This window comes from Scardinius erythrophthalmus, assembly GCF_964197995.2.
Source record: "Scardinius erythrophthalmus genome assembly, chromosome: 1".
NCBI lineage: Eukaryota > Metazoa > Chordata > Actinopteri > Cypriniformes > Leuciscidae > Scardinius > Scardinius erythrophthalmus.
Genome location: NC_138221.1, coordinates 4,640,857 through 4,668,676, shown reverse-complemented (window position 1 = coordinate 4,668,676; position 27,820 = coordinate 4,640,857). Strand labels below are relative to the sequence as shown.

Here is a 27,820-nt window from a genome sequence, read left to right as displayed (position 1 = left end):
GCTGAATCTGCGTGGCCCTGATTGGCTGCGGGGGTGTCCCGTACGCGCGTGCGTTGGAGGCAGATGACGTCACCGCTCGCTCGCGCCGTCTCTTCCGTCATTGAGTTTCAGTGTCGAGTCTTCTGAGGTGAGGAGAGCAGTTCACGGTATTTCTCATATTTACTCAACCATCACACACACTTTATACAGTTTGATTAAGCGACAGACTCATTTCTGTATTGTTTTCATCGATCACAGCGATACTTGTGCGTCTTTTCTGGCGTCTTCCTTCTGAAATAAACATTTAGTGCAGCAGCAGCGAGCATGAGGAGAATATGTTGAGTTCATTCAGACCTGAGCGATGTTGTGTTCGTTTGTGTGATTGCTTTACATCATTTTACTTTACTTTTACATACTTTACAGCCTATAATAAGCAACTTGAGACATTAAATCAATAGCCTACTTATAAATATGAATAGCGTTTTACACTTGGAACAATAGAGCTCTTTGGTGCTCTTTATTTTCAAAAGTTTTATGATAATTTTCAGTTTCTGCGCATATAAAATGTTATTATAATGATCTAATTTATAGTGATTAATGAATCATAAGATCAAACTATATTTTAGATTAGATTTTAGATTAATTTGGACATATTATGCTGCTGTAGTTATTTATCTGTACTAAGGTGGGGCGATATGGCTGAAAACTGTATCACGATATAAGTGTTTCATATCGGTCTAAATCGATATTATTTATAACCTATTTAAAGGACCAGGAGAGAAATATATTACAATAAAAAAATATGTTAAACTTAACCTTCCTCTTATTTTAATCCCCTCAGTTATAAAGGCAGAAATGTCAACACAACCATGGAAAACACTCAAATAATTATAATGTAAACAAAAGTCTAAAATCACAATGAACACTTAACAATTATCTCTTAACATTAAAGGGATAGTTCACTTTGAAATTAAATTTTGGTATGTTTTAGCTTACCTCAAAGGCATCCAAGATGTAGGTGTCTTTGTTTCCACAGTAGTTTCAATTTGGATATTTTTAGGTCAAACCGTTCTTGTCTGTCAGTCATATAATGCAGGTCTATGGTCACTATCTGAAAGAGCATGCACAGAGAAGTCCAAATTAAACAATTCCCCATCGTCCAAATTAAACAATTCCCCATCGTAAGTACACATTGATGGCCTAAGACCCAAAACGAGAGGTTTGTGTGAGAAAACGAACAGTATTTATATATATATATATATATATATATATATATATTAGTGTTGTCACGATACCAAAATTATTGTTTCGATACCGATACCAAGTCAAGTATTGCGATTTCGATACTTTTTCGATACTTTTCCTGAAAAGGGAGAAACACTCTCAAATATCATTGCTGTGCTTTATTTTAAAACCGGGACAACATTCTAATCGTATAACACACTAATAAATGAACATATGAACAGCAGATATATTAAACATTTGAACAAAATATGAAATATCAAAATATAAAAAATAAATTAGAGCAATGACATTCAAGGTAAATTATTTTATACATTTAGCAGCATTATCTCATTTATCATAAGAAACATAAGAGCTTTATCTTGATTCTGAACTTTGAATAAAAATATGAACTGATTATATTAAACAATGTTTAATATTGGTAACATATGATAAGCCTCATTGGTGATATGTTTGACATATGGGGAGAGAGTTGTGGAAGGCCTATACTTCATGTTAAACATAAATATAGCAGCAAAGACAACGTCGGCAGTGTTGACGGCAAAATAGGCTACAGAATAATTCGTTCTGTATTGAGAGGTGCAATATTTGAAAATCGATAATATTTTTAAAATTACATTTATATTGTATTTATGTCAAAACTTTCAAACATCAAAATGTCATTTATTAATATGTATTCGTGTCAAAATGACATAGAAACATATTTTCCTATTCTATTTTGCTATTCTATTTCTAACGCTTCCAACACGCTTGCGTGTTGCGTGAAAAATAGGCGTCGGTTCTATTCTAGCATGCACGCGATTTCCGCGCGTCTCGAGCTGTGCCCAGACGCGTGTCACGCAGGCAGTTAACATGGGAGCCGAAATAAAAACGGACACGACACGCAGCCAGTGTGTCGCCGGCCTTACAAATCTGGAACGCGGTCATTCTTAGAAGTATCGATACTAATAAATTAAGGAATCGTGACGTTTTTAATTTCCGATTTACTTTTGAAGTATCGGTGCACCGTGCAACAGAGCTAGGTCGTGGACCACTTGTGCTCGCACATGTAGCCATCTCGCTGTAGTGTTTTGTCACATGACACTGACAAACGGCAGGTTCTTTGCTGCGTGCGTCAGGAAAAAAACACAGACGTCCATAGGGAGGCGTTTTTTTTTTTTTTTTTAGTATCGATACTGATAAATTTAGGTATCGTGACGTTTTTAATTTCCGAGTATCGCGATACTTTTGAAGTATCGGTACACCGTGCAACACTAATATATATATAGTAGCCGTCTTACCCAAGAACATTTAAACTGGCAGTTATAAAACCTCTCATTAAGAAACCACAATTAGACCCACATAATCTAGCAAATTATAGACCCATTTCCATTACCATTACCACTACCATTTTGTCTATTTAAATGGAGAAAAATCGATCATAACTCCAGTAAACTATGGAGTGCCGCAGGGATGTGTTAGGCCCTCTATTATTGTTGATGACACTCAAATCTATATTTCATCACGACCAGATAAAAATGCTAAATTATCCAAATTGACAGAGTGTGGTAAAGATATAAAATACTGGATGACGCGCAGTTTTCTTTTATTAAATCCAGACAAGACAGAGGTACTAATCATCAGAAATATAGAATATAATATAGAAAGCTTGAAATGTCTTTAAACGAAACCATCGAAAAGGAAAAGAAATGGGCTACTCTGTGATTATGTAATCCATGATGTGCATTTCTCTCTATAGGCGCTTTCACTGCGGAGATGGCGATCATCAACTTTATCTTTGCAGCCGACACTGTTTATTACATAGGGCTCGTTTATTAATAAAAATCAATGCATGCGTGTCACCGGATTTACAAATGCACATCTTACTTGTTGCATGCACACATATTATGTGCAAATTACAGAATAACGAGATATTATGTTGAAATAATGAATTATTAATTATCATTATTAATAATAATAAATCTATAAGAATATTTGATTGAATGCTGAATGTTGTGCTTGTTCAATTGAATAAAATTAATACTTTAATTGTGATAATTAAAATAATTGAATATTAAATATTAAGTGGCCTATGTTTGCTCATTTATTAATACTATTTATATATAATATATCTCAGCACCTGCGTTAAATTCTCTGGCGCCACCCCTGGTTATAACGGCCCACGTATTAAAAAATGGTCAGGTTTAAATCGGGCTCGGGTTCATAATTACAGTTAATGTGTCGGGCCGGGCGTGTGGTGGTAGTCAGATACCTAATAAGGTAATCAGTGGTATGTTTCGCATCATCGCGCTGTTGTTCAGTGTATTGAGAACAGCCCGTCACTCGCGCACTGTGCTTGTAAATAATTGTTCAAGTTCGCACATAACTATTTTTAGGCGCAAATGCGAGTGAATTACTCGCACTGTAGAGCCCTGTCATAAGCTAATCAAAACTGAGTGCAATACAGTGCTATGCATAAGTTTAGACTAGGGGTGTAACGGTACGTGTATTCGTACCGGACCGTTTCGGTACAGGGCTTTCGGTTCGGTGCACGTGTGTACCGAATGACTCAATGCAATATTTTGTGTGCGGAACATAGGTACATTTTCGTGTTTCTACACGAACATATTAACTTAAAGGGACACTTCACCCATTTGCATTAAGCTTTGCATTGTTAGAAACCCAGTCATACTATTGAATGGTCGTGCAACACTCTCTCATTTTCCCCTGAGACGGGAGAAATCTGTTATTTACCTCTTACACTTCCTCCTACAATGACGCAAAAATCGTCATTTTGCGTCATTGTAGGAGGAAGTGTTAGAGGGGGGGATTTCTGTTAAGACTACAGACACTAGTTTCTCATCTTTCCCAGGGTGGGGCGCGCTCACGCTACAGACCTATTACAGATCAGTGGGTGGGACTTTACTCTCTGAAACTGAAAGCAATATCCTCCATCTTGTTTGAAGCTAAGCTAACAGGCGCTGTGGAGACAGATGTACAGTTATGACAATAGCGGAGGAGAGTGCTCAATATGATATAGACTAGAGGAAGAGGATTTCGGAAGTCGGATGCTTGAATCAGGTGTTTGTGGCTACCTTTACAAGCCGCATTATAGCGAAGAGCAGCCGAGGCAGAAGACCTGCCTGCCGCGGACGAAGAGCCCGGACTGGCTCGAGTTAGGGCGGACTGGTGGCGCCGGTGATCTCACAATGCAGCTACGAACCGCTACGAACACAGAGATAGAGTCCGTCTGCGGCAAAGAATTTCAACGATGACAATTTCTCCTGGACGAAATCTCTGAATCAGACGAGGACACGGACGTTTGTGTTGAGAACTATCCTAGTTTCGCACCGCATATGTTCTGACTGAACATCCAGGTACCATGCAATAATTCACCTTTTCGAAAGAAATACAAACGAGGAGTAATGCACTATATGAGTTCGCCAACTAACTAGACATTTTGTGTGAATGTGAAATGAATTTCAAGCTCTGGTAGTAGCTAGCCTTGTATGCGCTTTCTGGATTAGTGGGAGTGGCTTGCAGAGCTATGCAATGTGGTGCATTGTGGGAGTTGTTGTCTTTCATACAAATGCGTTCTGAAGTTATTTTTTGTCTTTTCTCGTTCACGAAGGCACCAAATTCAAAAATTATTTTACATTTCGACTAAATATATGACCCACTTTAAATAAAAAAACAATGTTCAAATGGGTGAAATGACCCTTTAAGTGGCGGAAGTCTCCGCGTTCAGCGCAAATCCCGCCCTGCAGCTGATTCTAATGTTTTACCAGTGTTTTACCCGTTGTCACTGTAACCTAAACCAATAAAATAGACTGCAGGGCGAAAAAAAGCTTTTCCGCTCCGTGTGCGCCGTCGCACTCTCCGTTTCGTGTGTGTGTGTGTGTGTCTGTGTCGGCCCGCTGCGCTCTCTGCTCAATGTTCGAGTTCATGTTTGCGCTGCGCGTTCTGCTCTGTCGTTAACGGCCCAAACACTCCAATCATGTACCGATCACGCACTGGAAAAGCAAAGTCTGCTCAAATAAGGTGAAATGTCTCAGTAGTAGGCTACACTTCTGTTTGCTGAGCTGGTATAGTTATGCTGGCAACAATGGTAAAATGACCTGCTCTGATCACATGCTCTGGTAATAATAGCTTTGGACAATATTTTATTTTGATAATTATTAAAAAAGTGAAAAAAAAATCTTAAATTTATTATGTTGATTGATTATTGAAAAATAATAATACATTGATATATTTATGTTTAATATTATTTTAATATAGGGCTATTTTCTGTTCCTTTTTTCCCCGTCACGTGTTTCATTTAATTACGTGATTATAAGTTTAATTATTGATGATTACAAGCTTGGAGGAATTGCAATTAATTACAGCAAATTGTGCAATTAATTAGTTCTTTTTTTTTTATCGATTCCCAGCCTTAATTTTTAAATATGAGCAGGCCTACAAGCTGGGATTGGTAATGCTGCACTGTAATCATAGTTATTTATTTATATTTTTCATTATATCTTATTATGTGATATTGGTTTGAGACTGAGAGTATTTTATTTAGTGGAGAACTTTGCAGCAGTATTTTATTTATTATTCTTTTTTTTATTTTATATCTATTTTATTATATTTTATTAAAAAGTGTTTAAAAAAGTGTAAACATTGTTAAAAAAAGTTTATAGTAATAAACAACCTGCAGTTTAATGTTTGCATTTCTTTCCCTTACTGTACCGAAAATAAACCGAACCGTGACTTTAAAACCGAGGTACGTACCGAACCGTGATTTTTGCGTACCGTTACACCCCTAGTTTAGACACCCATGCTAAAGTTGACTAAAAAGAGGAATAAAAAATCATCTTCTGGAAATTGAACTTAATGCCTTAATTAAAAAAATAGGAACAATTAAACCTTTAAGGACACCTATTTTCATTGTGAATGAATAATGTATTGTTTGTATATAAACTAGATGTACCGCATGGCGGTACACAAAATATGACCGCCGCTCAGGCCTGCACTGGCTTTCCACAAAAATAAATGACGTGGAGCAATTTGGCTGTATTGCGTGTTTATGTATATAAGTTGTATATTTTAAAAGACTGTCTGGAGTATTCCTGTGGATCATGGATAATTTAGAGTTTTGTAATTATTTGGCATTACTATTTAAGTTTTATAACAAAAGTCATTAGTTTAGACACTTAACATCCATAATGTGAAAACGTCACATCCATAACAGTGGTTTTCCCTACATAATGTATTACAAAAATGAGTTTCAAAAACACACTTATTGTGTTCAAGCAAGTCTTTTTCATGCTACATCGGCAGTTTGTTTAATAATTCACAGACAATTTCTACAAACCTCTACCTAACGGTTGAGGTGCCTGTTCATGGTAAAAGTCAGTTATCTGACTTTGGCATGGGTTTGTTGTGTCTTACTGAAATAAAAAAAATATTTCCCCAAAAAAGTGGTTTTATCTTGTAGCCCTGGTCCCAGAGTTTTAAAAAAACAATGTTAACAAAATTAAACTCATTCCTACTGTACCTAGTAGAACACTTAAGTAAATGTCCCATTGAAATTAATGGGATTTTATGGATTTAGGTGAAGAAATTAATGGGATTTTATGGATTTAGGTGAAGAAAGTGTACACATAATACATTTTGGTCTGTACCATGAAGAGAAAACTGATTCAACTATATAAACTATATATTTTCTGAAAGCGTAGACTCTTAGGATGTGATCTAACATGGCATGAAACATGTCCCACCCACCTCATTAGTATACTGCCCAAGCATAACACATTGGGTATTGGTAAATCGGGTACATGGCTGATACCTAAAAAAAAGTAGTAGTATGTGCATGTCTGTCTATGTGTGTGTGTGTGTGTGTGTGTGTGTGTGTGTGTGTCTGTCTGTGTGTGTTTGTGTGTGTGTGTGTCTGTGCATGTGGATTTGTATGTGTGTGTATTAGGGCTGCACGATAAGGGCCAAAATGATAATCACAATTATTTTGATCAATATTGAGATCACGATTAATTATCACGATTATTTGTTGATTTTAACCAAAACAATTTTTTATTGTCACACAAGCTAATTACATTTACTGCCTTCACATCCATATTGTGCAACATTCCTGCTAATGTACAGATATGTGCATCAAAATAAAATAGGTCCTCTTATTCACCAAAATTCAGTGAATCTCCTTAAAGAATAGATAAAAATAAATTAAAACAATAAAGAAAATGTAGCAAAACTTCAACAGGGCACTATTTTACATTTTACAATGTGTAAATATATTTTAGGAAGCAAAATATAAACTTAAGTTGTACCTGCATAATGGATGTGAATAAAACTAAAAATAAAATATGTACAATCAATAAGAAACAAATATTCCATAACAGAATGCAACCAAATAAGAACATTTCAAGGCAGAAGAACTATGCCGAAAAGAGCACTGTAGTTTACAGGTTTTTGGAAAGAAACACTAGCCTGTCAACATTTTCTGGCTTGAGGGATGAGCGAAGGCAGGTCACCACATTCCCCCCTGTGCTGAACACTCTCTCAGAGGGAGAACTTGTAGCCGGGATGCACAAGTATTTCTTTGCCAGTTTTGAGAGACGTGGGAAGAGTCTCTGATGTTCCCTCCACCAGTCTAGCGGGTCCTCCTCACTGTCTAGGTTACCTGATTGTAGGTCCGACTGTAGCTCAGAAGATATAGCTTGTTGTTCTTGGAGAGGACTGAGTCTTTGTGTGGCTGCCACTGCTCCCTCAGCAGTCTTGAAGAAACTCCCCAAGGTCTTTTTCTTTTTTGTAGTGGGTGCATCCTCAGCAGTCTCATCATGGGGATCATTTGTTGGGCCCATCTCCTTGAAGAGTAAATAAGATATGATTAATAAATAGCCCTAATAATCTAAACATATTCAACACTCATTTCCAGAGAGTACATTAAGCCACTGGATTTCATATCATTTTAATCCACTTAAAAGCATTAATTTATCATATATTTTGCAATTATATACATTTACTTACAGCCATGGCTGCAGGTGCAGTCCTCGCCATTTCAGAAGTCAGTCTGGCATGAATTGGTGCAACATTGTCCTCAATGACGTAGCTGAGCTTGAACCGTGGATCTAGCGCAGAAGCCATATCAAGCAGTTCTTGTGTCAGAGGGTCATTGTATTTTTCATCCAGATAGCTCAGGATTTTTGTCTTGATGGTGCAGGTTAGGTCTGTCTCATCATCGTTCACTTTCAAGATGGAGGATCTGAAAAGGTGGAGGACTGGCTTCACAAAGGAAACGCTGACATGCTTCTCACTGGAAAGCGCATCAGTAAATTTCAATAGAGGGCTGAGGGATTTGTTCATGGCCTCAAGGACATATGTGTCCTGCCAGGTAGGGATGAGGTGTCTGGCTTTTCTGTCATCGGACAAGACCTGAGAAATCGCCCTCTGCTGCTCCAGGACTCGTGCAATCATTGCTTGCCTTGATCCCTACCTTGTGGGACACTCAGTCTTCAGTGTATGCTCTGGAAGCTTCAGTTCTCTTTGTGCCTCCGTGAGCTGCTTTTTACGTCGCCAGCTGTAAGAGAAACTGCTTACCAGCTTTTTGCAGAGACCCACTGCTCGATCAATCCGAGGATCTCTCATTGCATTCTCTAAAAAAAGAACATGAACAAGTCAAATCATATGTAAAATTAAACCACAGATTTGATAAACAACCCGAATCATATTGTTCAAGATTAAAGTTAGTTAAATCTTATGTCAGACAACATGAGTAAAACTGTTTGGTTTTGGTTTCTTAACACTAGCAGAAATAACAGTTGTTGTTATATTAAGCTACTATTGTTTTTATCAGTAACATTCACATACATTAGCAAAATAAGTACTGATCAACTCCAATTAATCAAGCTCCAAGAGGCCATCGCCTCCCTCAGGCCCTGGGCAATTGACTCTCCCGTGTGATCTTGCAGGAAAAAAGATGTTTGCAAGCATCGACTCTGCATTGCAAAATCCTCATCGATGTAATGAATTGTCAAACTCATGTACGGATCCATTGTCCTGCTTGACCACAGATCCGTTGTAGTTGCAAAGTACTTTATATTGGCAAGATCACGCTCTATTTCCCCTCCGCGTTTTCTGTACATCGCAGGTAGTGCCACCTTTGAAAAATAATTACGCGAGGGGATCACGTATCGTTAATCCAGAGTGTTGACCAAGAATTTGAAGCCTTCGTTTGTCACCGTGTTTATTGAGCACATGTCTTTAGCCAAATGAAATGTGACTGCATTTGTTATTTCACTGTGTCTTTGAGAGGTGGATGGGTATGGTGATGCGCTAAAGAGGCTCGCTTCGATGGATGTCTGAGATGTTGTGGGATGATTAGTCTTTGCAACGCATTTCTTGGCCCTCATACATTCATCGTATTGAACTTTATGGTGTTTTTTTTAAGTGGTTAAAGAGGTTCGTTGTGTTGCTTTGTGGTGCCAAAACAACTTTATGGCACTCTTTGCATATGACCTGTTCTTGTTGTGTCACTTGCCTGAAACCCAAAATGTTTCCACACAATGGATGACGATCCGATTCTCGGGACAAGCCCCTCGGCCGCTCCCTCTGCTACGTTAGACATTTTTTCTTTGTTAAGATAGATTATAGCCTGCTATCTGTTGTGGTATTTTCCTCACGCTACTCTGTCTTCTGTCTGTGACTGTCTACATCTGGAAACTGACTGAGCTGCTGCGCGGTGCAGGGAACAACTCTGATTGGTGCATGGACGCACGTGATCAGACAGCGGCTTTACAGCGCGCTAGACTGGCTTTGAAAAAAAAAAAAAAAACTTTAATACAAAGCGTGAATGAATGACGCATTTTAAATATCGCTCGATCACGCGAATTTGATCGTGGGAAGCCAAAATCGTGATTGTGATTAAAATTCGATTAATTGTGCAGCCCTAGTGTGTATGGGTGTGTGTCTGTGCGTGTGGATGTCAGTGTGTGTGCATGCTTGCGTTTGTTTGTATTCCTTTGTTTGTATTCATGTGTGTGTGTGACAGTATCATCCTAAATCAGCAACCCTTCGCTCAACAGCACCATCTACAGGCCGATGAGTGTACAGTCACTAAATGTGCACATAAATGAATTTATTTTATACCCCCCCCCATGGATGAAATTCTACAAAACTTAGCATACCCCCAGAGGATGTCAAGTTAATCATACACATGAAATATGGTGCAGTTCTGAACATCTCAGCTGAAGATAGGGGCGATTAAAGTAGAATAATATTGCATTTTAATTTTTTATGGGAAGGGACGCAAATCACAAATGAGTGATTATGGGCTAGGTTGATGTGGGCCCTTAAGACCAACATACCATAAAATGTCTTCATCCTCGGTGCCACGGTTCAGGTAGTTATTTATGAAAAACTGCATTTTTTGGGTTTGGGGGGGCCCAGCGCGGGGGGGGAGTGGGGGGAGTGGCCCCCGGGGACCAAACGAAATTTTTCCGTAAAAGTCTAGTGGGGCTACATGCCCACCAAATTTCATGTTCTCCGGTGTTTCGGTGTCCCTGGTATCGTTGACGAAAAATTCAGTAGATGACAGTAGAAAAAAACTCTTTGACAATCCCTATATGACCGCTTTCGCTAGCTATCGCTAGCTATACTTAATTGCATTAAGTTCAATTTCCAAAAGATGATTTTTTATTCCTCTTTTTTTAGTCAACTTTAGCATGGGTGTCTAAACTTATGCATAGCACTGTATATGAAGTATACATTTAGCACTGAAATGTTGCCTACCAGTCTAGTTCACATTGCAACATGTTTGTCTATTTATAGATACATGTACTAGGGCTGCACAATTAAAGGGTTAGTTCACCCAAAAATGAAAATTCTGTCAGTAATTACTCACCCTCATGTTGTTCCAACCATGTAAGTCTTTCGTTCATCTTCGGAACACAAATTAAGATATTTTTGATGAAATCTGACAGAATTCTGACTCCTCCATAGGCTTCCAGTGTGACCGAAACTCACCGGCCCAGAATAGTTATTAAAAACATCGTTAAAATAGTCCAAGTGACTCCAGTGGCTCAATCTTAAGTATATCAAGCGACGAGAATACTTTTTGTGCGCAAAAACAAACAAAAATACCGACTTTATTCCACTATTCAATTCCTTCTCTCTGGGCCTCGTAGTGTTTTTGCGTAGCGCGTCTGTGTTGCACGTCATCACGTAGGCTCACTATTGGCCGACGCCGGTCATGTGTGTGATGCGTGATGACGTGCAACATCATTTTGCTACGCAAAAACACTACGAGGCCCAGAGAGAAGGAATTGAATAGTGGAATAAAGTCGGTATTTTTGTTTGTTTTTGCGCACAAAAAGTATTCTCGTCGCTTGATATACTTAAGATTGAGCCACTGGAGTCACTTGGACTATTTTAACGATGTTTTTAATAACTATTCTGGGCCGGTGAGTTTCGGTCACACTGGAAGCCTATGGAAGAGTCAGAATTCTGTCAGATTTCATCAAAAATATCTTAATTTGTGTTCCGAAGATGAACGAAAGACTTACATGGTTGGAACAACATGAGGGTGAGTAATTACTGACAGAATTTTCATTTTTGGGTGAACTAACCCTTTAATCGAATTTCTAATCGTGATTACGATTATGGATGCCACGATTACGTAATCGTTCAAAGCCGTGATTACAAAAAAAAAAAAAATCCACTTTTCCATTTAGAGCATGTTATGAGAGGCAAATCACAACTACTTCAGAAAACACAGCACAATAGGAAGGAACTACGTATGTGTACGCTGAAATAAAAAGTATTTCACCTCAGAAAAACGGACGTTCCTGTCATGTCAGCCGTTATAGGCTACTGTGTTCGTAGCGCACACTCTTCAATTGCACCCGCAAATGTGGCGGCGCGCGCGCTGTGTATAAAGTGCAAAGGAAACTACGAGCATGCAACGTTGTTAAGTTGTAAATTGGTAAGTCACAAAATAAAAGTAAAATACCAATAAATAGGTGTGCAACGGATCAAAAAACACACGGTTCGGATCGTTTCTCGGATCAGCAAAAAAAAAAAAAAAGACAGTAAATAAACATAAGTTTTGCCTTTTTGTTTATTAACACTTTTTTTAAATTAAAATATATAAAATCAACAGTGGGTGCGCGACGGGATGTCGTAACGTGGCTCAAGCACTTTCAGCATGTGTTTAAAGCCCTCATTTTGCACAACCGAATATGGCCTCATGTCTGCACCTATAAACACACTGATAGCGTTTGTGATGGCTTTAGCCCGGTCTTATTGTGCAACGTTGAGCAGCCTTCGTTTTCACTCATGTCAGTGAAACACCGGGGGGATGTCGCTTCAAATGCGTGGCCATAGGGATGTCCCGATACCACTTTTTCACTTCCAATATGATACCGATGCCTCAGCTTTGGCTAGTTGCCAATACCGATATCAATCCGATATTTTTATTTTATTCTTGAATATAGTCCACAACAACAGTTAATAACGAAAGACCCTTTATTCAAAAGGCCTTGAGATATGTTTGGTAATTGTACCTGAATGAATTTAAAATTATTTTGTTATATTTCAGATCAATATATTTGTTTCCTTAAAATTTTAACTAACTTTATTCTCATCTGAATTATAAATAATTTATTTCTGTATAAAATAATACTACCATTAAAAACACATTTGATTAGGCCTGTCGCGATAGTCGATAAGTCGATTAATCGCACGATAAAAAAAATGAGCTCGATAATTTTTCCGGCCGCGATAATTCCATTTGCATGCTTGTTTGTTTTCCTCGTCTCTCTCTCTCTACCAAAGAGACTGGATGACCACTCTCGCTCGGTTCTTTAGCGTATAGGAGGAGTGAACCCTCTTGTTGTCAGTTGCATGGTCTTTGTGTGGGAAGGCGGCGCTTGTCAGTCACATGGTCTTTGTATGGGAAAGCGCCGGCGGCCGCGGGACTGTTTGCGGCTACTGCCGGGAGAGAGAGAAGACGCTAGTTGTGAGTTGCGACAGCGAGCCCAATCACATGAAAATGCATATCTATACCACAAATGTTATTTCTCGTGCCATTTATATGCCAAAAATAGTTTTTGCGTGCATATGATACACTCTTTATGGCGTGTAATACGCACGCACTCCTCACCCCTAATCCTAACCAAGTATTTTCAGTGCGTAGCATGCACGCAATAAAGTGCGTCTCTGTCTTCCCGACAGTACACAATCACTTGACAAAGTAACAGGAGTAACAGTGCAAAATTTGGGTGATATGGCTTGTTGAGGCTTTTTTTATTTGTTTACAAAGGTCCTAACTGTCAGTTTTGCCTGTTATGGAATGTATCACTATTTAATAATGTCTAAAGCCTAATATTTAATATTTTTTGAAGTGCAATTTTGTTTCATTTTTTTTTTATTAACAGACATTTATTTTGTTAACAGACACTAAGAGTCCATTGCTTTCATTGTTTTTGGTTGTTTTGTTCATTTTTTTGGATATTTAAAATGTTTTCCGTTTTCAATGTTTAATATTCTTTAGAAATAAAAGTTTATAGATCGTTGAAAAGGTGTACCTGCATTATTATGCCATTATAATTATATTAAATGAAAATGGTCTCAGTACGACAATATTATCGTTTATCGCGATAATTTCTTGGACAATTTATCGTCCAGCAAAATTTGTTATCGTGACAGGCCTACATTTGATTTTCTATTAGTATTAGTGTTCGATTAGTGCTCTGTTTTAGGACAAGAAATGAAAACCAATGCAATATGATGAATGTCCAAAAGATGTTATAATTTTTGCTTTTAAACAGTGTGTGTGTGATTTTGGTTGGGTGTCAGTTGTTTGGTAACAGTTTGACAAGAGTTTAAAGTTTGACAAAAGCACGATTTTGTGTTTTACACTTTTTGCAGTTTTAATGATGTCCTGTACAAAATGACGGAGTATGTTTTTATGTTTCCACTGTTCGATCGCGCCCGTGCCCCCCTCTCTCTCTCTCTCTCTCTCTCTCTCTCTCTCTCTCTCTCTCTCTCTCTCTCTCTCTGTAATATGGCTTTCTTGTGCCACAGTGCCTACACACCGTCATGGTTTGTCCACTAACCTCTTACCTTCGTCATTTTATTTGACAGGTAAGCCAAAATGCTCCCACACGGGATTTAAATGCAGGGTACCCGCGGGGTCTTAAAAGCATTGAAAAAGTCTTAAATTTGATAATCTCAAATTAAGGCCTTAAAAGCCTTGAATTTGGTATACAAAGTCTTGGATTTTGTTACAAATGTCTTATTTATTTTTTTGCATTTTCTATGATTAAATTCATACCGTAACAAGATTAACTGTTGTAGACTAATTAAAAATTTGTCGCGTAACATTGAGTGCACCTCGCGCTTCACGTCATAGAAGAACGCGCGAAAGCGTGCGCACCCGTTACTATGGTTACTAATCAGAGCTTTTCTGTTAAAAGAACATGTTTTCTACCCCGTCTTTTCAGTAGCATCTGGCCACAGCCATCCACGCGCGCTCTCTCTACGTTGTTGAAGCAGCGCGGATGATCTGAAAACACAGACAAGCTGGAGTTCAGCGATCTTCATTTGAGAAGATCTGTCACGCGCCGCTTGTGTTCTGTCACCAGCCGCTTGCGCTGTTTGTGCGACTAAATCTACGATCAAAATGCAGGCTGATATACAGCAGTGTTTTTAATGTTGATCATTATGCGACCAAGAATGCAATGTTTCCCGACTATCCACACGATTTCAAATGTGACATTGATTTTATACAACAGTAAAAAAAAAAAAAAAAGGGAAACATTAAGTGATGTACTACATTTTAAACAGTATTGTCAGACTTATTGCTCTATTTTGCAACAAAATCTGTGGCTTTGACAAAGACAATGAGTTACCGCCACCTACTGGCGATTTTAATATCATATTTTTATTAATATTAAACGTTTTTTAACATTGAATACTTATTGAACATTGTTTTATTTAAAGCATTATTTATTTTTTAAAGGTATAAAGGTGAAAAATGAAATGGAAAAATCGATTAAATGGGGCAAATATTGTCCCTTAATGGAAAGATGTGACTGCAGTCTAAGTGGAAGAGAGGGGGTACGGCACTCTAAAAATTTGCAGAACTAAGGAAAAGGGATATGTAGAATTGCACAAGTGCTACTGCTAAAGAGTGCAGTGTCAATACAGCCTGTTAGCTTAATTTTAATTTCTCATAAGCTTAATCAAATTGGCCTAGAGAGAATAATTATGACATTTTCTGTCTAAAGACTATATATAAAATAGCTACCAAAATTAAAGTAACTGGAGTTTGACTAAAAGTAATGACTAAAAGTTGACAAAAAATGCAAACACATTTCGTCAACTAACACTATGAAAGGCAGAATGACTCAAATGTGACTAAGACCAATTAGCATTTTCGTCTGAAGATAAAGAGTAAGACTAAATCAAAAATGGCTGCCAAAATTAACATTGGCCTACACACGTGCACGCTACAACGCTGCTGCGTATATATTTTATATGACTGATAATTTACATAAAATGTACTATTTAATTCAAGTAGTCTACTTGTAAATAATTATTTTTTAGGGTTTAAAATGTATACAGATTTGACATTTTCCCCTCATACTTCTGTCGGAATTGGTACGAAGTTGGCATTGAATTTCATTTGAAATGGTATTAAAAAGGTCTTAAAAAGCCTTGAATTTAAGTTGGAGGATCCTGGGGGTACCCTGAAATGACGCGGGGCGTTCAAGCTCCTCCGTTCCTCCCCTCACCATGACCACGCTGTGTGTGGACTGAACATGTGCACAACTTCTTTTTTTTCATAAATCAATCCGCGGATCATGTGTGTGCCGAACCGAAGATATTGATCCGAACGGATCACGGATCAATGATGATCCGTAGCATTACTACCAATAAATCACGTTACTGGTACATCGTGTGTTATCTGAGAAGGATTTGCATGCAGGGATGATATTCATTCTATTCACCAGGAGCAGTTTCCATGTTTCATTAACAGTTCTTGTTAGTATTGTGTATCACCATGGTAAATGTCGTTTTAATATTAACCCCAAAATGCCACTTTATTTTCACTCTGTGTTATTGTTTTATATTTTAAATGACTGTGGTGGCTCATACCAACATTGTATTAACAAAAGCTAGTTTGGGGACTGCTATTTAATAGCTTTAGCATAGGCCTAATATTTATTTCTTAGTAGTCTTTACTAGGGCTGGGTATCGTTCAAAACATTTCGATACCGATACCTTGATTTCGATGCCTGTTCCTGAACGATACTTTTTTCGATACCAATTTTATGAAATCCATTTTAACAAGATTACATAACACATTACCTCAGAAAAACTTTGGTTTTATTTTTTCAGTTTGACTCATGCTCCTTAGCCAGTGAACAAAGGAACACTTTTTTATAAAGAGCTCATGCTCACCAAAGCTGAATTTGTTTGATCAAAAATACAGTAAAACTTGTAACATTGTGAAATAGTATTACAATTTAAAATCTTATTTGAATATATTTCAAAATGTAATTTATTCCTGTGATGTCAGCTGAATTTTCAAAATCGTTACTTCAGTGTCACATGATCCTTCAGAAAAAAGATTCTGACTAACCAACACATTTTTGAACGGCAGTGTACATTCAGTTATTATTGCAAAACACTGTCAGAGTGATTAACAAGGTATCTCTTCATTAACCAGTAGAAGACGAAGCAACTTTCTGCTATTATGTTTACTCCGTGCACTGTCAAGGGCTTCATCATATCTGTCGTGGTACCGGTTTTTACAGCAATTATTTTATCGCAAATACTGCATCGCTTGTTGTTGGCATCAAGCTTGGAGAAATGTAGCTACACTTTTGATCGACTTATCCACATGGGTATTGTGTGTGTGTGTGTGCGTCTCATATATGAGTATGTGCGCGGAGAGTTTGTGTGTGCTCGCGTCTCATTGATTATGTGTTGACGCGCGTGTTATATGAGTATGTGAGCGGAAAATTCCGTGTGTAGAGTTTGCGTGTATGTGCGTGAGCGACTTTAGGTGTGTCGTTGTGCATTTCATATGTATTTGTTTGAGCACTGACGTTGATGAGTTAACCCCTTAGGTATCGAAATCTGGTACCGAACAAGTAATTTTTCGATACTCGATAGTATTGAGGCAATTCGGTTGGTACCTAAAAAGTATCGAACTCTGTACCCAGCCCTAGTCTTTACTATTAGTCATATTCTTACAATTTATGTGTATGTTAAGTAAAGTGGTACAGTGTGTGTTCACAATTTTGAAGTAAACATGTATAATAATATGCATCAATGTAAATTGTGATAATTGTAATTAATAATCGCAATTACAATTTCAAGGGAATAATCGACAATTATGATTTTTGTCATAATCGTGCAGCCTTTCATGTATGATATTAGGCTTAGTTCATGTTTTTACTCCAAACTAATTTCATAACATACATTTTAATCTGGCACCACCAGTTTAACATGTCTTACCTTAAAAATCTTTTCATCTTCAAATCATCATCTTCTCGTTCTTCTGAGGTCCAAAGTAAACAGCACAAACAATCTTCCAAACTCGATAAAAAGCAGAGAGGAGTAAGTTACCGAAGTCTCTGATTCTTTGTTTTGAGGTAATGAGGGCGTTTACAGGTCTGCTTTCGTCCGCATGGATCATTTGCATGTCAATCGCTCGTGCGCGCGTGGGCGTGGTCACATTATTTAATTAGAATGCGTTTGAGAAACTGTACATGCCACTGCTTTCATACGGATTACTTTAACAGTGAATATTTGTTTTTTAATTAAAACCAATAGTGGACAGTGCGTTGTGTATTGAGACGCAAACAAATCCACTTCTGCTTGGCCATAAAATTACCATATTTGCTCCACCGCCTCGGGGTGAAGTCTCCAGTCCCCTGGCCTCAGCCCCTGCCTCGACAGGGTGTCTGCTCCTATATTCTGTCTCCCTGGGATATACACTGCCCTCAGAGAGAGTACAGAGAGAGGGCCACAGGACCATCTGGTGCAACAGTTTGCAGAGTGGACGCGAATGTAGACCCCCCTGACAATTTATGTAAGAGACCACCAATGTGTTGTCTGTACGGACAAGCACGTGATGGCCTCTCAGGTCTGGGAGGAAATGTCTTAACACATTGAAGACTGCCATCATTTCAGGCAGTTTATGTGCCAAAAGAGATGATGACTCCTCCACAGACCCTGAGCTGAGCGGCCTTCCATTACCGCTCTCCAGCCGGTGAGGGAAACATCTGTCGAGATAGCAACTCAATGGCAAAGAGCTCCCAACGCTGGGCCCTAGGATAGGAACTAATGTTTCCTCCATATAACCAAGGAGCGGAGACACCGCCACGTAATCTTGATCGTACGAAGTGGGTTTCCCCTCAGGGAGAACCCTCTGGTCCTGAGCCACCACTGCAAGGGTCTCATGTACAGTAGGCCCAACAGTCTCTCAAACTGTTTCACAGTACGTGACTGGCCTAGCTTCAACTCTTTTGTGGCTGTGAGGATAGTAGCTACATGAACAGGCATTAGTGTGTCTTGCATCGTGACTGAATCCCATACCACATCAAAGAAAGTGGTTCTCTGTAGTGGAGAAAGCACACTCCGCATCCCATTCCTTTTACGGAACAATGAAGTAGCGTCTGTAAAACCCAGATTCTTTGTTGGGCGAGTACGCCTGCTCTATTGCTCCTTTCGTTAATAGAAACTCTACTTCTTGTTCCATTACCAGAGCCTGCTCGGGATGTACTAACGTGGGTGGCACCCCGTTGTACCGAGGTGGAGGAGAACCAAACTGGATTCTGTAAACATTCCCTATTATCAGCAGGACCCAAGGAGATTTATTCAGCAGATACTTCCACTCTGTCATAAAATCTACTAAGGGTACCAGTCTCTTGAGTGTTACTGTAACAGCCATTTCGGTGACCTGAAGCATACTGGCAGGAAACAACCAAACTGACTGTTTTTGAACCCCCCTCAGAAAGAGCGAGTCTGACGCAGCGTTGAGTTGACGCTGAGCCAAAAGCTGGAGACTGCTGCGCCCTGAGGCACCAAGGGTGGCGGGGTTGGCAGAACGGTCCCCTGAGTCCGCGAAGTGGAAAGGGCACCGTATACTGAGGTGAACACCACTCCACCCTGGTTGGTGCTGTCCTCAATGGTCTAAAGCACGTGGCGTCAGGTCCGCTTCTTAGCCGAAGCCTTCTTTGCCATAAGAACAGTCCTCAGATCCGGCTTTGGCTTAGAATACTTCGGCTGAGAGTGTTGGCTCTGCCGCCATGACTCTCTTTTTGTTGTGCGTGATATGAGGATCTTGGCTAGGGATGCTTACTCCTAGCATCCCCAGGGGGCTGGACCCGGCGAGGGAAACATTTATTGAAAGCCTCTGATTGTTTTTTGGTTTCTTGAAATCTTTCAACAACCATGTTGACTGAGTCGTCAAAGAGACCAGAAGGAGAAATAGGGGCATCTAACAGAAACGCCCAATCTTTCTCCTTTATTTCTGCTAAATTTAACCAGAGGTGTCTCTCAGGAGCTACAAGGGCTGCCATAGACCACCCATGAGCGGTCTCCTTCATAGCCCCGAGAGACAGATCTGTGGCCCGACGAAGTTTGCGAATTTCATCGGGACCCACTATTATCCAGATCCCCCAACAGGTCTCCCTGATAAGCCTGAAGCACTGCCATAGTGTGAAGACAGGCTCCGGCTTGACCTGCTGCAGTATAAGCTTGCCCACTAAATTAGATGTAGTTTTTAAAGAAAGCCTTCAGGGACAATGCTGAACCAGGAGACCGATAGCTCACGAACATCTGCTCAACCCGGGGCATCAACCCATAACCATGTTCCTTCAGTCCCCTTATAGGTCCCGCACCCTGTGGTTTGCGAGCCTGGCTACTTTCATCAAATAGTGTCAGGTGGGAGTGGAGTATGTGGGGCGGTAGCTGCTCAATGCTGACAGTCAGCCCCCTCAAAGGCTGACATAGCATGCTCCACTCCCAAACAGCTTACACAAAAATCGTGTGTATCACCACCCGTAAGGAAACGAGGGCAAGGAGAAGCACACAACTTGAATAACTGTTTCACCAGACTTTAGATAAACAAACAATAAATATAACAGACAGTTTTGACACAGAGAGCTTTGCTGAGGCACATAAGCTAGCGCCGGTTGTTCCGGATGTGCCTTTTACCCTTTTCTGGTCATGACGTCACCCGTCCGTGAAGTTTATTCTTTCCATTGGACTAGTTGACATACGTGCTTCAGACGTAATCACGCGGGGGTGTTCCCAAAGCATCCTTGATGCAGCGCAAGTTCCTTCAGAAAAAGGGAACAGAAGTGTTGGCCTTTAGTTTTGTCTATTTATTTATTTTACTTCTGTATATTGTTAATAGTTTGCATAGTTAATATGGTTATGTGGTGTTCCATTTATACAGGTATTTCATGTTATTTAATAAAAAAAAAAAATTCACACTTTTTTTTCCGCTCCTGCGCATCATCAGTGAAGCTCCTCCCACTGCAATCACATCATCAGTGAAGCTCCTCCCACAGTAATTCAGCAATAAATGCTGTAAATTCCCATCAGCTACACGTGAAGACGAGCATCAGAGCATCAGGAAGAGCTGAAATCTGCAAAGACTGAGTTTATTAAAGAGGACAGAGAGAACATGAGTGATCCAGAACCCTGCAGAATGAAACACACTGAAGATCCTGAAGAACAAAGAGGTTGGTGTTTATTCATTCATGTTAGAAACATTCAAGCACTTCATCAGATTTAGATAAATAGTTCAACTATGAAATGGTACAGAATGTTCTGTTTTTTTTTTAACAAATGGTCTGTAAAGGGAGGTTTCATATTGTCAACATCAGGTCAAACTAAATTTAAATATTTTAACTGTTTCATTTTACATTTAATAGATATGGTTTAAAATTTGTAACAATGTTACCAGAATTTGTGTGTATTTTTACAAACATGTATAACAAATAATAATCATTCTCTGCTGTTAGATAAGTGTGTAATTGATCAAACATATTTAATAGTTCTCACTTGTTGTATTACAAATGTATTAAATGTTTAATTTAGATTCCAATATAAACTGAGAAACTTTAGCAGCTGTTATGAGGATTATATCAAGAGATTCCTGCCAGTCCTGTTCTCTAAATGAGTCAATGGCTGAGACACTCTCACCCTAATCCTTTGTCTTTATGCATTGCCTGACCATTAAGCTCAATGTAAAGCTGTGCTTTTGTCTCTGTGATCATGTGAAGGTGTGGGTGATACTGTCAGGCTGATTGGATCATTTGAATGATAGTGTTATGCTGAGTAGGTCTGTTAACCTGCCAAACTGGTTTTCACTTGATTGAATCAAATCATCCCTCTGCTTTGTTTGAATTTTGTCTCCACCTCCAAAAGTCCCTCCCCCTTGGAAGGTATATAACTTACAATGTATAATGTTTGAGTCAGACTTGATGAACTACAGACTCGGAAGAATAAATCTCTTCTGCTTATAAGATCCAATTCAAGTCTCCTGGTCTTGCTTCGATGAAGGAATAAAAGTTTCCAACACACTATAGAAACATGGGATTTGTGTAAATAACTGAAAGATCAGTGTACCTCATTAAGGGAAAGTTTCAGGGACGGATAATTTATAAAAAGACAAATTAATGTAATATTTTATAGCAGTTGTCTGTTACATCTAGTATAATTTTAATATCCATTCATTCCATATTTCTCTCTTTGAACTATTTTGATTATTTAGAAAAATTTAAAATGAGAGTTTTTCTTTCATTTCAGACCCGATGGAAGAGAGCAAGAAGAGTGAAGAACTGAGTGAAGTGAAGGAGGAGAGTGAAGAACTGATTGAAGTGAAGGAGGAGAGTGAAGAACTGAGTGAAGTGAAGGAGGAGAGTGAAGAACTGATTGAAGTGAAGGAGGAGAGTGAAGAACTGAGTGAAGAACTGAGTGAAGTGAAGGAGGAGAGTGAAGAACTGAGTGAAGTGGAGGAGGAGAATGAAGAACTGAGTGAAGTGAAGGAGGAGGGTGAAGAACTGAGTGAAGTGGAGGAGGAACATCATGTCCAACCTGGAGAAAAACCTTTAAGTTGCTCAAAGACTAAAAATACATTTTTAAAGAAAAGAAGTGCAAATAAATCTTTCACCTGCACTCAGTGTGGGAAGAGTTTCACAACCAAACCAAGTCTTAATCAACACCTGAGAATCCACACTGGAGAGAAGCCGTTCACATGTGATCAATGTGGAAAGAGTTTCTGTCGATCATCATCCCTTAATGTTCACATGAGGATCCACGCCGGAGAGAAGCCGTTCTCATGTGATCAGTGCGGAAAGAGTTTCATATACGAATATATTCTTGATGTTCACAAGAGAATCCACACTGGAGAGAAGCCGTTCACATGTAATCAATGTGAAAAGAGTTTCACAACCAAACAAAATCTTGATGCTCACATGAGGATCCACACTGGAGAGAAGCCGTTCTCATGTCTTCAGTGCGGGAAGAGTTTCAGTCGATCATCACACTTTAATGTTCACATGAGGATCCACACCGGAGAGAAGCCGTTCACATGTGATCAATGTGGAAAGAGTTTCTGTCGATCATCATCCCTTAATGTTCACATGAGGATCCACGCCGGAGAGAAGCCGCTCTCATGTGATCAGTGCGGAAAGAGTTTCATATACGAATATATTCTTGATGTTCACAAGAGAATCCACACTGGAGAGAAGCCGTTCACATGTAATCAATGTGGAAAGAGTTTCACAACCAAACAAAGTCTTGATGCTCACATGAGGATCCACACTGGAGAGAAGCCGTTCTCATGTGATCAGTGCGAGAAGAGTTTCAGTCGATCATCACACTTTAATGTTCACATGAGGATCCACACCAGAGAGAAGCCGCTCTCATGTGATCAGTGCGGCAAAACATTTCTCTGTGCATCAGCCCTAAAGACACACCTGAGAGTTCATACGAAGGAGAAGCCGCATTCATGTTCTGTGTGTGAAAAGAGTTTTTCACTGCTGCAATATTTACATAAACATGAGAAAATTCACACTGGTGTGAGAGAGTACATGTGCTTCGAGTGTGAGAAGACTTTCACTAAAGCGGACGGTTTAAAACTGCACCAGAGAATTCACACTGGAGAAAAACCTTACAAGTGTTCACACTGTGACAAGAGATTCAGTGACTCATCATCTCTGAAAAGACATAAGAGGATGCACACTGGAGAAAAACCTTACAAATGTTCACACTGTGACAAGAGATTCAGTAGATCAGAACATCTGAAATCACATGAGATGTTCCACACTGGAGAGAAGCTGCACATGTGTGATCAGTGCGGAAAGAGTTTCTCTTTTAAAAGTCACCTGAAGCTACACATGAAGATCCATGCAGTGGAGAAACCACATCACCACACTATGTGCTGAGAAACAAAAGCTGCTTTTCCACCCTCAGAAAAGGTTCCAGTTGTGTTTCCACTTGAGTCTGTTACGGCACGGCACAATTACAAACCGTTCTCGGTCCTGAACTCTCAGCACACTTGGCTAACCGTGCCGAACCGTGATGGTTGAATGTGTGAAGTGACATCGCCACTCAGGATTGGTCTCAGGATCTGTCTAAGTGACATATAAGCAATTTGAGCGATGTAAACCAAATTTATAATAAAATCAAAAGAAATAACATGGTTCCTGTGCTCACCAACCATGTTATTTTTCAGATGCGTTTTGTCCATAGGAATGTTTTTCAGTGCTGTAAATTGACATGATTGAGCACACAATTAATCTATAATTATCTTGGTTGTTGATTATTTTCATGATCGATTTCATAATTTCCTTCTTGCAGCCCTAGTTAATTAAAGGTTGTATTGATCATCAAAAACAATTTAAGAAAATGAAACATCATGATACTGAAGAACACAGAGGTTGGTGTTTATTCTTACCTGTTTATTTGAGATTTACATTGTTTCAGGTCAAGAATATAAAAGGACATTAAACTAATTAAAAATATTTTGACATTGAACTTTCTTGATTTTGTCAATTTAGATATTCACGCTGGGCTGGAATATTCAACTGCTAATGATGCAATGCTTTTTTTTCCAGGTAATATTTCTACTATTTGATTTGCCCTTTAAAGACATGTCCTGACCAGATATATGAGCTGCTGCAGATTCACATTTAAGAGCATTTGGTGGCACTAGTGAAACCAGCATTAAATATTAGCAGTTCATGTACACTTTGAACTACACTCTAAAAAACACTGGATTAAAAACATATAAAATAACAAGAAAAAAAAGGAAAAACAGAAGCCAATAAATCTGTCTCCTACTCTCGGTGTAAAAAAACGCTTCACATGTAAATCAAGTCTGAAGATTCACATGAGAGTTCACACTGGGTAGAAGCGGCTCAGGATTTCTCTCTGAAATAACATCTTCTCATTCAGAAGAAAGAACATTTACTGTAACTGTGCATTTAACATTTAACTCATTGGGCATCAGTCCTGAAGAAACACCTGAAGATTCACATAAAGGAGAAGATTCATCCTTAATATTACAGCAGAAAAGACACGGCGGTGTGTGTGTTTCAGTGAAGAAGGCCTTTACTACAGAAGATGAACTGAAAGACCATCAGAAAATTCACACTGGAGAAGAAGGCCATAACACTTTTAAGAGAGATGTGAATCTGATATTAATTTTTAACTCGATCTTCATTGTTTTTCATTAGAACATCTAGTTTCTCTTCCACTTCTACTCTTCCATATAAACGCAAGATATACTTTCATGTATCTTTGAAACTGGACACTTTTCTTCTCTTCTTCTCTTGAGATGCTTTGGCTCTTATAAGTCAGTAAAGAGAGAAATCTGTCTCATTCACTCTTACTTAATGTTTGTATTTGCTATGTAATGATTGAATAAACTCTTTATTCATTTTATCAACATCTCATTATTATTGTCCGTTTTCTTATTTTCTGCTGATTCTGCTTGAAATCTGCTTAGATTCTGAAAGTCATGAAGTATCCTGATATGATTACTTTTTGAGCTTTCCATGTTTTCATTTTCTCAATAGAGCTTTTAAATGCCTAAATTATATTTCACTGCACACATGACTGACATTGAATGAGATTGCCAAGTACAACGGGCATGCAGTCTCGGGTCTGTGGACGGGGCCCCAGCTGCATTGGCACATCAACTGCCTAGAGTTGCAAGTAGTACGCTTAGCCTTGTGTAGCCTTATGGGGCTTCTTCAGCAAAAGCACGTACTGGTCCGTACGGACAGCACTGCGACCGTTGCGTACATCAACCACCAGGGTGGTCTACGCTCCCGTATGTTGCAACTCGCCCGCCATCTCCTCCTATGGAGACAGAAGCATCTGAGGTCGCTTCAAGCCATTCACTTCCCTGGCGTGCACGAGCTCTCATGGCAGCCGACCCTTCCGGGTGAATGGCGACTCCATCCCCAGGCAGTCCAGCTGATTTGGGGAATCTTCTGAGCCGCTCAGATAGATCTGTTTGCCTCTCCGGACACGACCAATTTGCCAGTGGTTTTAATCCTTGACCGAAGGAACTCTCGGCACGGATGCACTGGCTCACAGCTGGCCCCAGGGCCTTCTCAAATATGCGTTCCCCGCAGTGAGTCTTCTTGGGCAGACTCTGTGCAAGGTCAGGGAGGACGAGGAGCAGTTCCTTCTTGTTGCGCCGTGTTGGCCCAACCGGACTTGGTTTGCAGAACCCATGCTCCTTGCGACAGCTCCTCCCTGGCCGACTCCTCTGAGGAAGGATCTCCTCTCCCAGAGACAGGGCAACCTGTGGCACCCGCGTCCAGACCTCTGGAAACACCATGTCTGGTCCCTGAATGGGACGCGGAGGTTCTAGGTGCCCTACCACAGGCTGTGGTAGACACCATCACTTCCACTAGAGCCCCCTCTACGAGGCGCCTCTATGCGTTGAAGTGGAACCTGTTCGTCGGTTGGTGTTTTTCTCGCCGGGAAGACCCCCGAACTTGCCTGATTAGAGTAATGCTTTCCTTCCTGCAAGATGGGTTGGAGCGAAGGCTGTCTCCCTCCACCCTCAAAGTGTATGCTGCCACAATTGCCGCACATCACGATGCAGTAGAAGGTGAGTCATTGGGAAAGCACAACCTGATCATTGGATTCCTTAAGGGTGCCAGGAGGCTAAATCCGCCTCGTAATCCGCACCCCTACCCTCTTGGGATTTAACTCTAGTGCTCAGAGCACTCCAAAGGCCCCCTTTTGAGCGTTTGCCTACAGTTGAGCTAAATATCCTGTCTATGAAGACAGCGCTCCTGCTAGCTTTGGCTTCTATTAAGAGGGTAGGGGATCTGCAGGCATTTTCGGTTGACAAATCGTGCCTAGAGTTCGGGCCGGCCCTTTCTCTCGTTGTTCTGAGACCCCGGCTCGGATGTGTGCCCAAGGGTCCTACCACTCCTTTTGTGGATCAGGTAGTGAAACTGCAAGCGCTGCCCCCAGAGGACGCAGACCCAGCCCTAGTTTTTCTCTGTCCGTCTGCGCTCTGCGTTGTTACGTGGACAGAACGCAAAGCTTCAGGACCTCAGATCAGCTCTTGTCTGTAACGGAGGCCAGCAGAAGGGGAAGGCTGTCTCCAAGCAGAGCTTAGCCCACTGGCTAGTGGATGCTATCGTCCGGGCTTATGATTCCCAGGACGTGCCTTGTCCACCCAGGTTGAGGGTATACTCTACTAGAAGTGTTGCCTCCTCCTGGGCTTTGGCTCAAGGCACCTCGCTGACAGACATCTGTAGAGCTGCGGACTCGGCAACACCTAACACGTTTGCTAGGTTTTATAGCTTCTGTGTAGAACCTGTTTCCTCCCGTGTACTCTCTTCGGCCAGAAGCGCGAGGAATTAGGTTAGTGTCGGCTTGCTACGCCATTCTTGTCCCAGGGGCCAGATACGTGCGTTTTCCTGCTCCGTTGGTTACCCAACAAATGGCTAACCTTGTAAATTCTTCCGTCACCCCCCGGCGTCAGGTGAGGCGAATCGCCGGTCGCCAGGCCTGTTACCTCTCACTATGAGCTGAGGTCAGGCTGGGGTTTATGTTGCGGTCCCTATGGTGACCCCATATGTGTTACACCCCAGATTTAGCCAGTGTCTTCCCTATCTACAGAGTCTGCTCTGTCATCTCTGCTGAGTACATGCACATGTGTATTCCTAGTGCCTCCCTTAAGGAAGGTTTTGGGCTCCGCAGCGTTCCCTTCTACATCATGGGCACGCTTTCCCAGTGTTATCCAATGTCCACTGAGCGGGTCTTGCGGAACATCAGTGTGACCTCTTCCCAGCTAAGCTTCCGCACATAAGAGATAAGTTTCAAGAAACTGCTGGCTGAAGCTTAGGCAGGCGCTAGAAGGGGCCAGCACCATGGCATTTTATTAGGGATCCCAATTTGTTGGAAACTCCTCCGACGAGACGTAGGATTTCCTGAACGAAATGGAACGTCTCAGTTACGTATGGTAACCCTCGTTCCCTGAGTAGGAGACGTCTGCTGTACCTTCGAGGAGGACTGGACACCGTTCGGCTCCTCAGCAAAAAGCGTTTGTGTATGCGCTTGC

General features: G+C 40.2%; 1 protein-coding gene across 3 annotated transcripts; it reads left to right on the top strand.

Annotated features, from left to right (window-relative positions):
• On the top strand, positions 1-25,172 carry LOC308703126 (uncharacterized protein). 3 transcript variants are annotated; one of them, XM_081386407.1, is made up of 3 exons: positions 1-127; positions 20,738-20,960; positions 22,030-25,172. In XM_081386407.1, exons 2-3 carry the CDS (start codon positions 20,903-20,905, stop codon positions 23,667-23,669), a joined length of 1,698 nt encoding a protein of 565 aa, XP_081242533.1. In that variant the 5' UTR covers positions 1-127; positions 20,738-20,902; the 3' UTR covers positions 23,670-25,172. The 3 variants fall into 3 exon arrangements, with proteins under 3 accessions (XP_081242533.1, XP_081242532.1, XP_081242534.1); XM_081386406.1 differs by having other exon boundaries at positions 97-146; positions 22,030-25,166; XM_081386408.1 differs by lacking the exon at positions 1-127 and having other exon boundaries at positions 20,868-20,960; positions 22,222-25,166.
• Positions 25,173-27,820: the final 2,648 nt, after the last annotated feature.

What these genes read in the sequence shown, in the direction of transcription:
- LOC308703126 (XM_081386407.1), top strand. Translation starts at nt 20,903, where the DNA reads ATGAGTGATCCAGAACCCTGCAGAATGAAACACACTGAAGATCCTGAA. An exon ending in AGATCCTGAAGAACAAAGAG is followed by an intron (nt 20,961 to 22,029) that starts GTTGGTGTTTAT and finishes CTTTCATTTCAG; the next exon opens with ACCCGATGGAAGAGAGCAAG.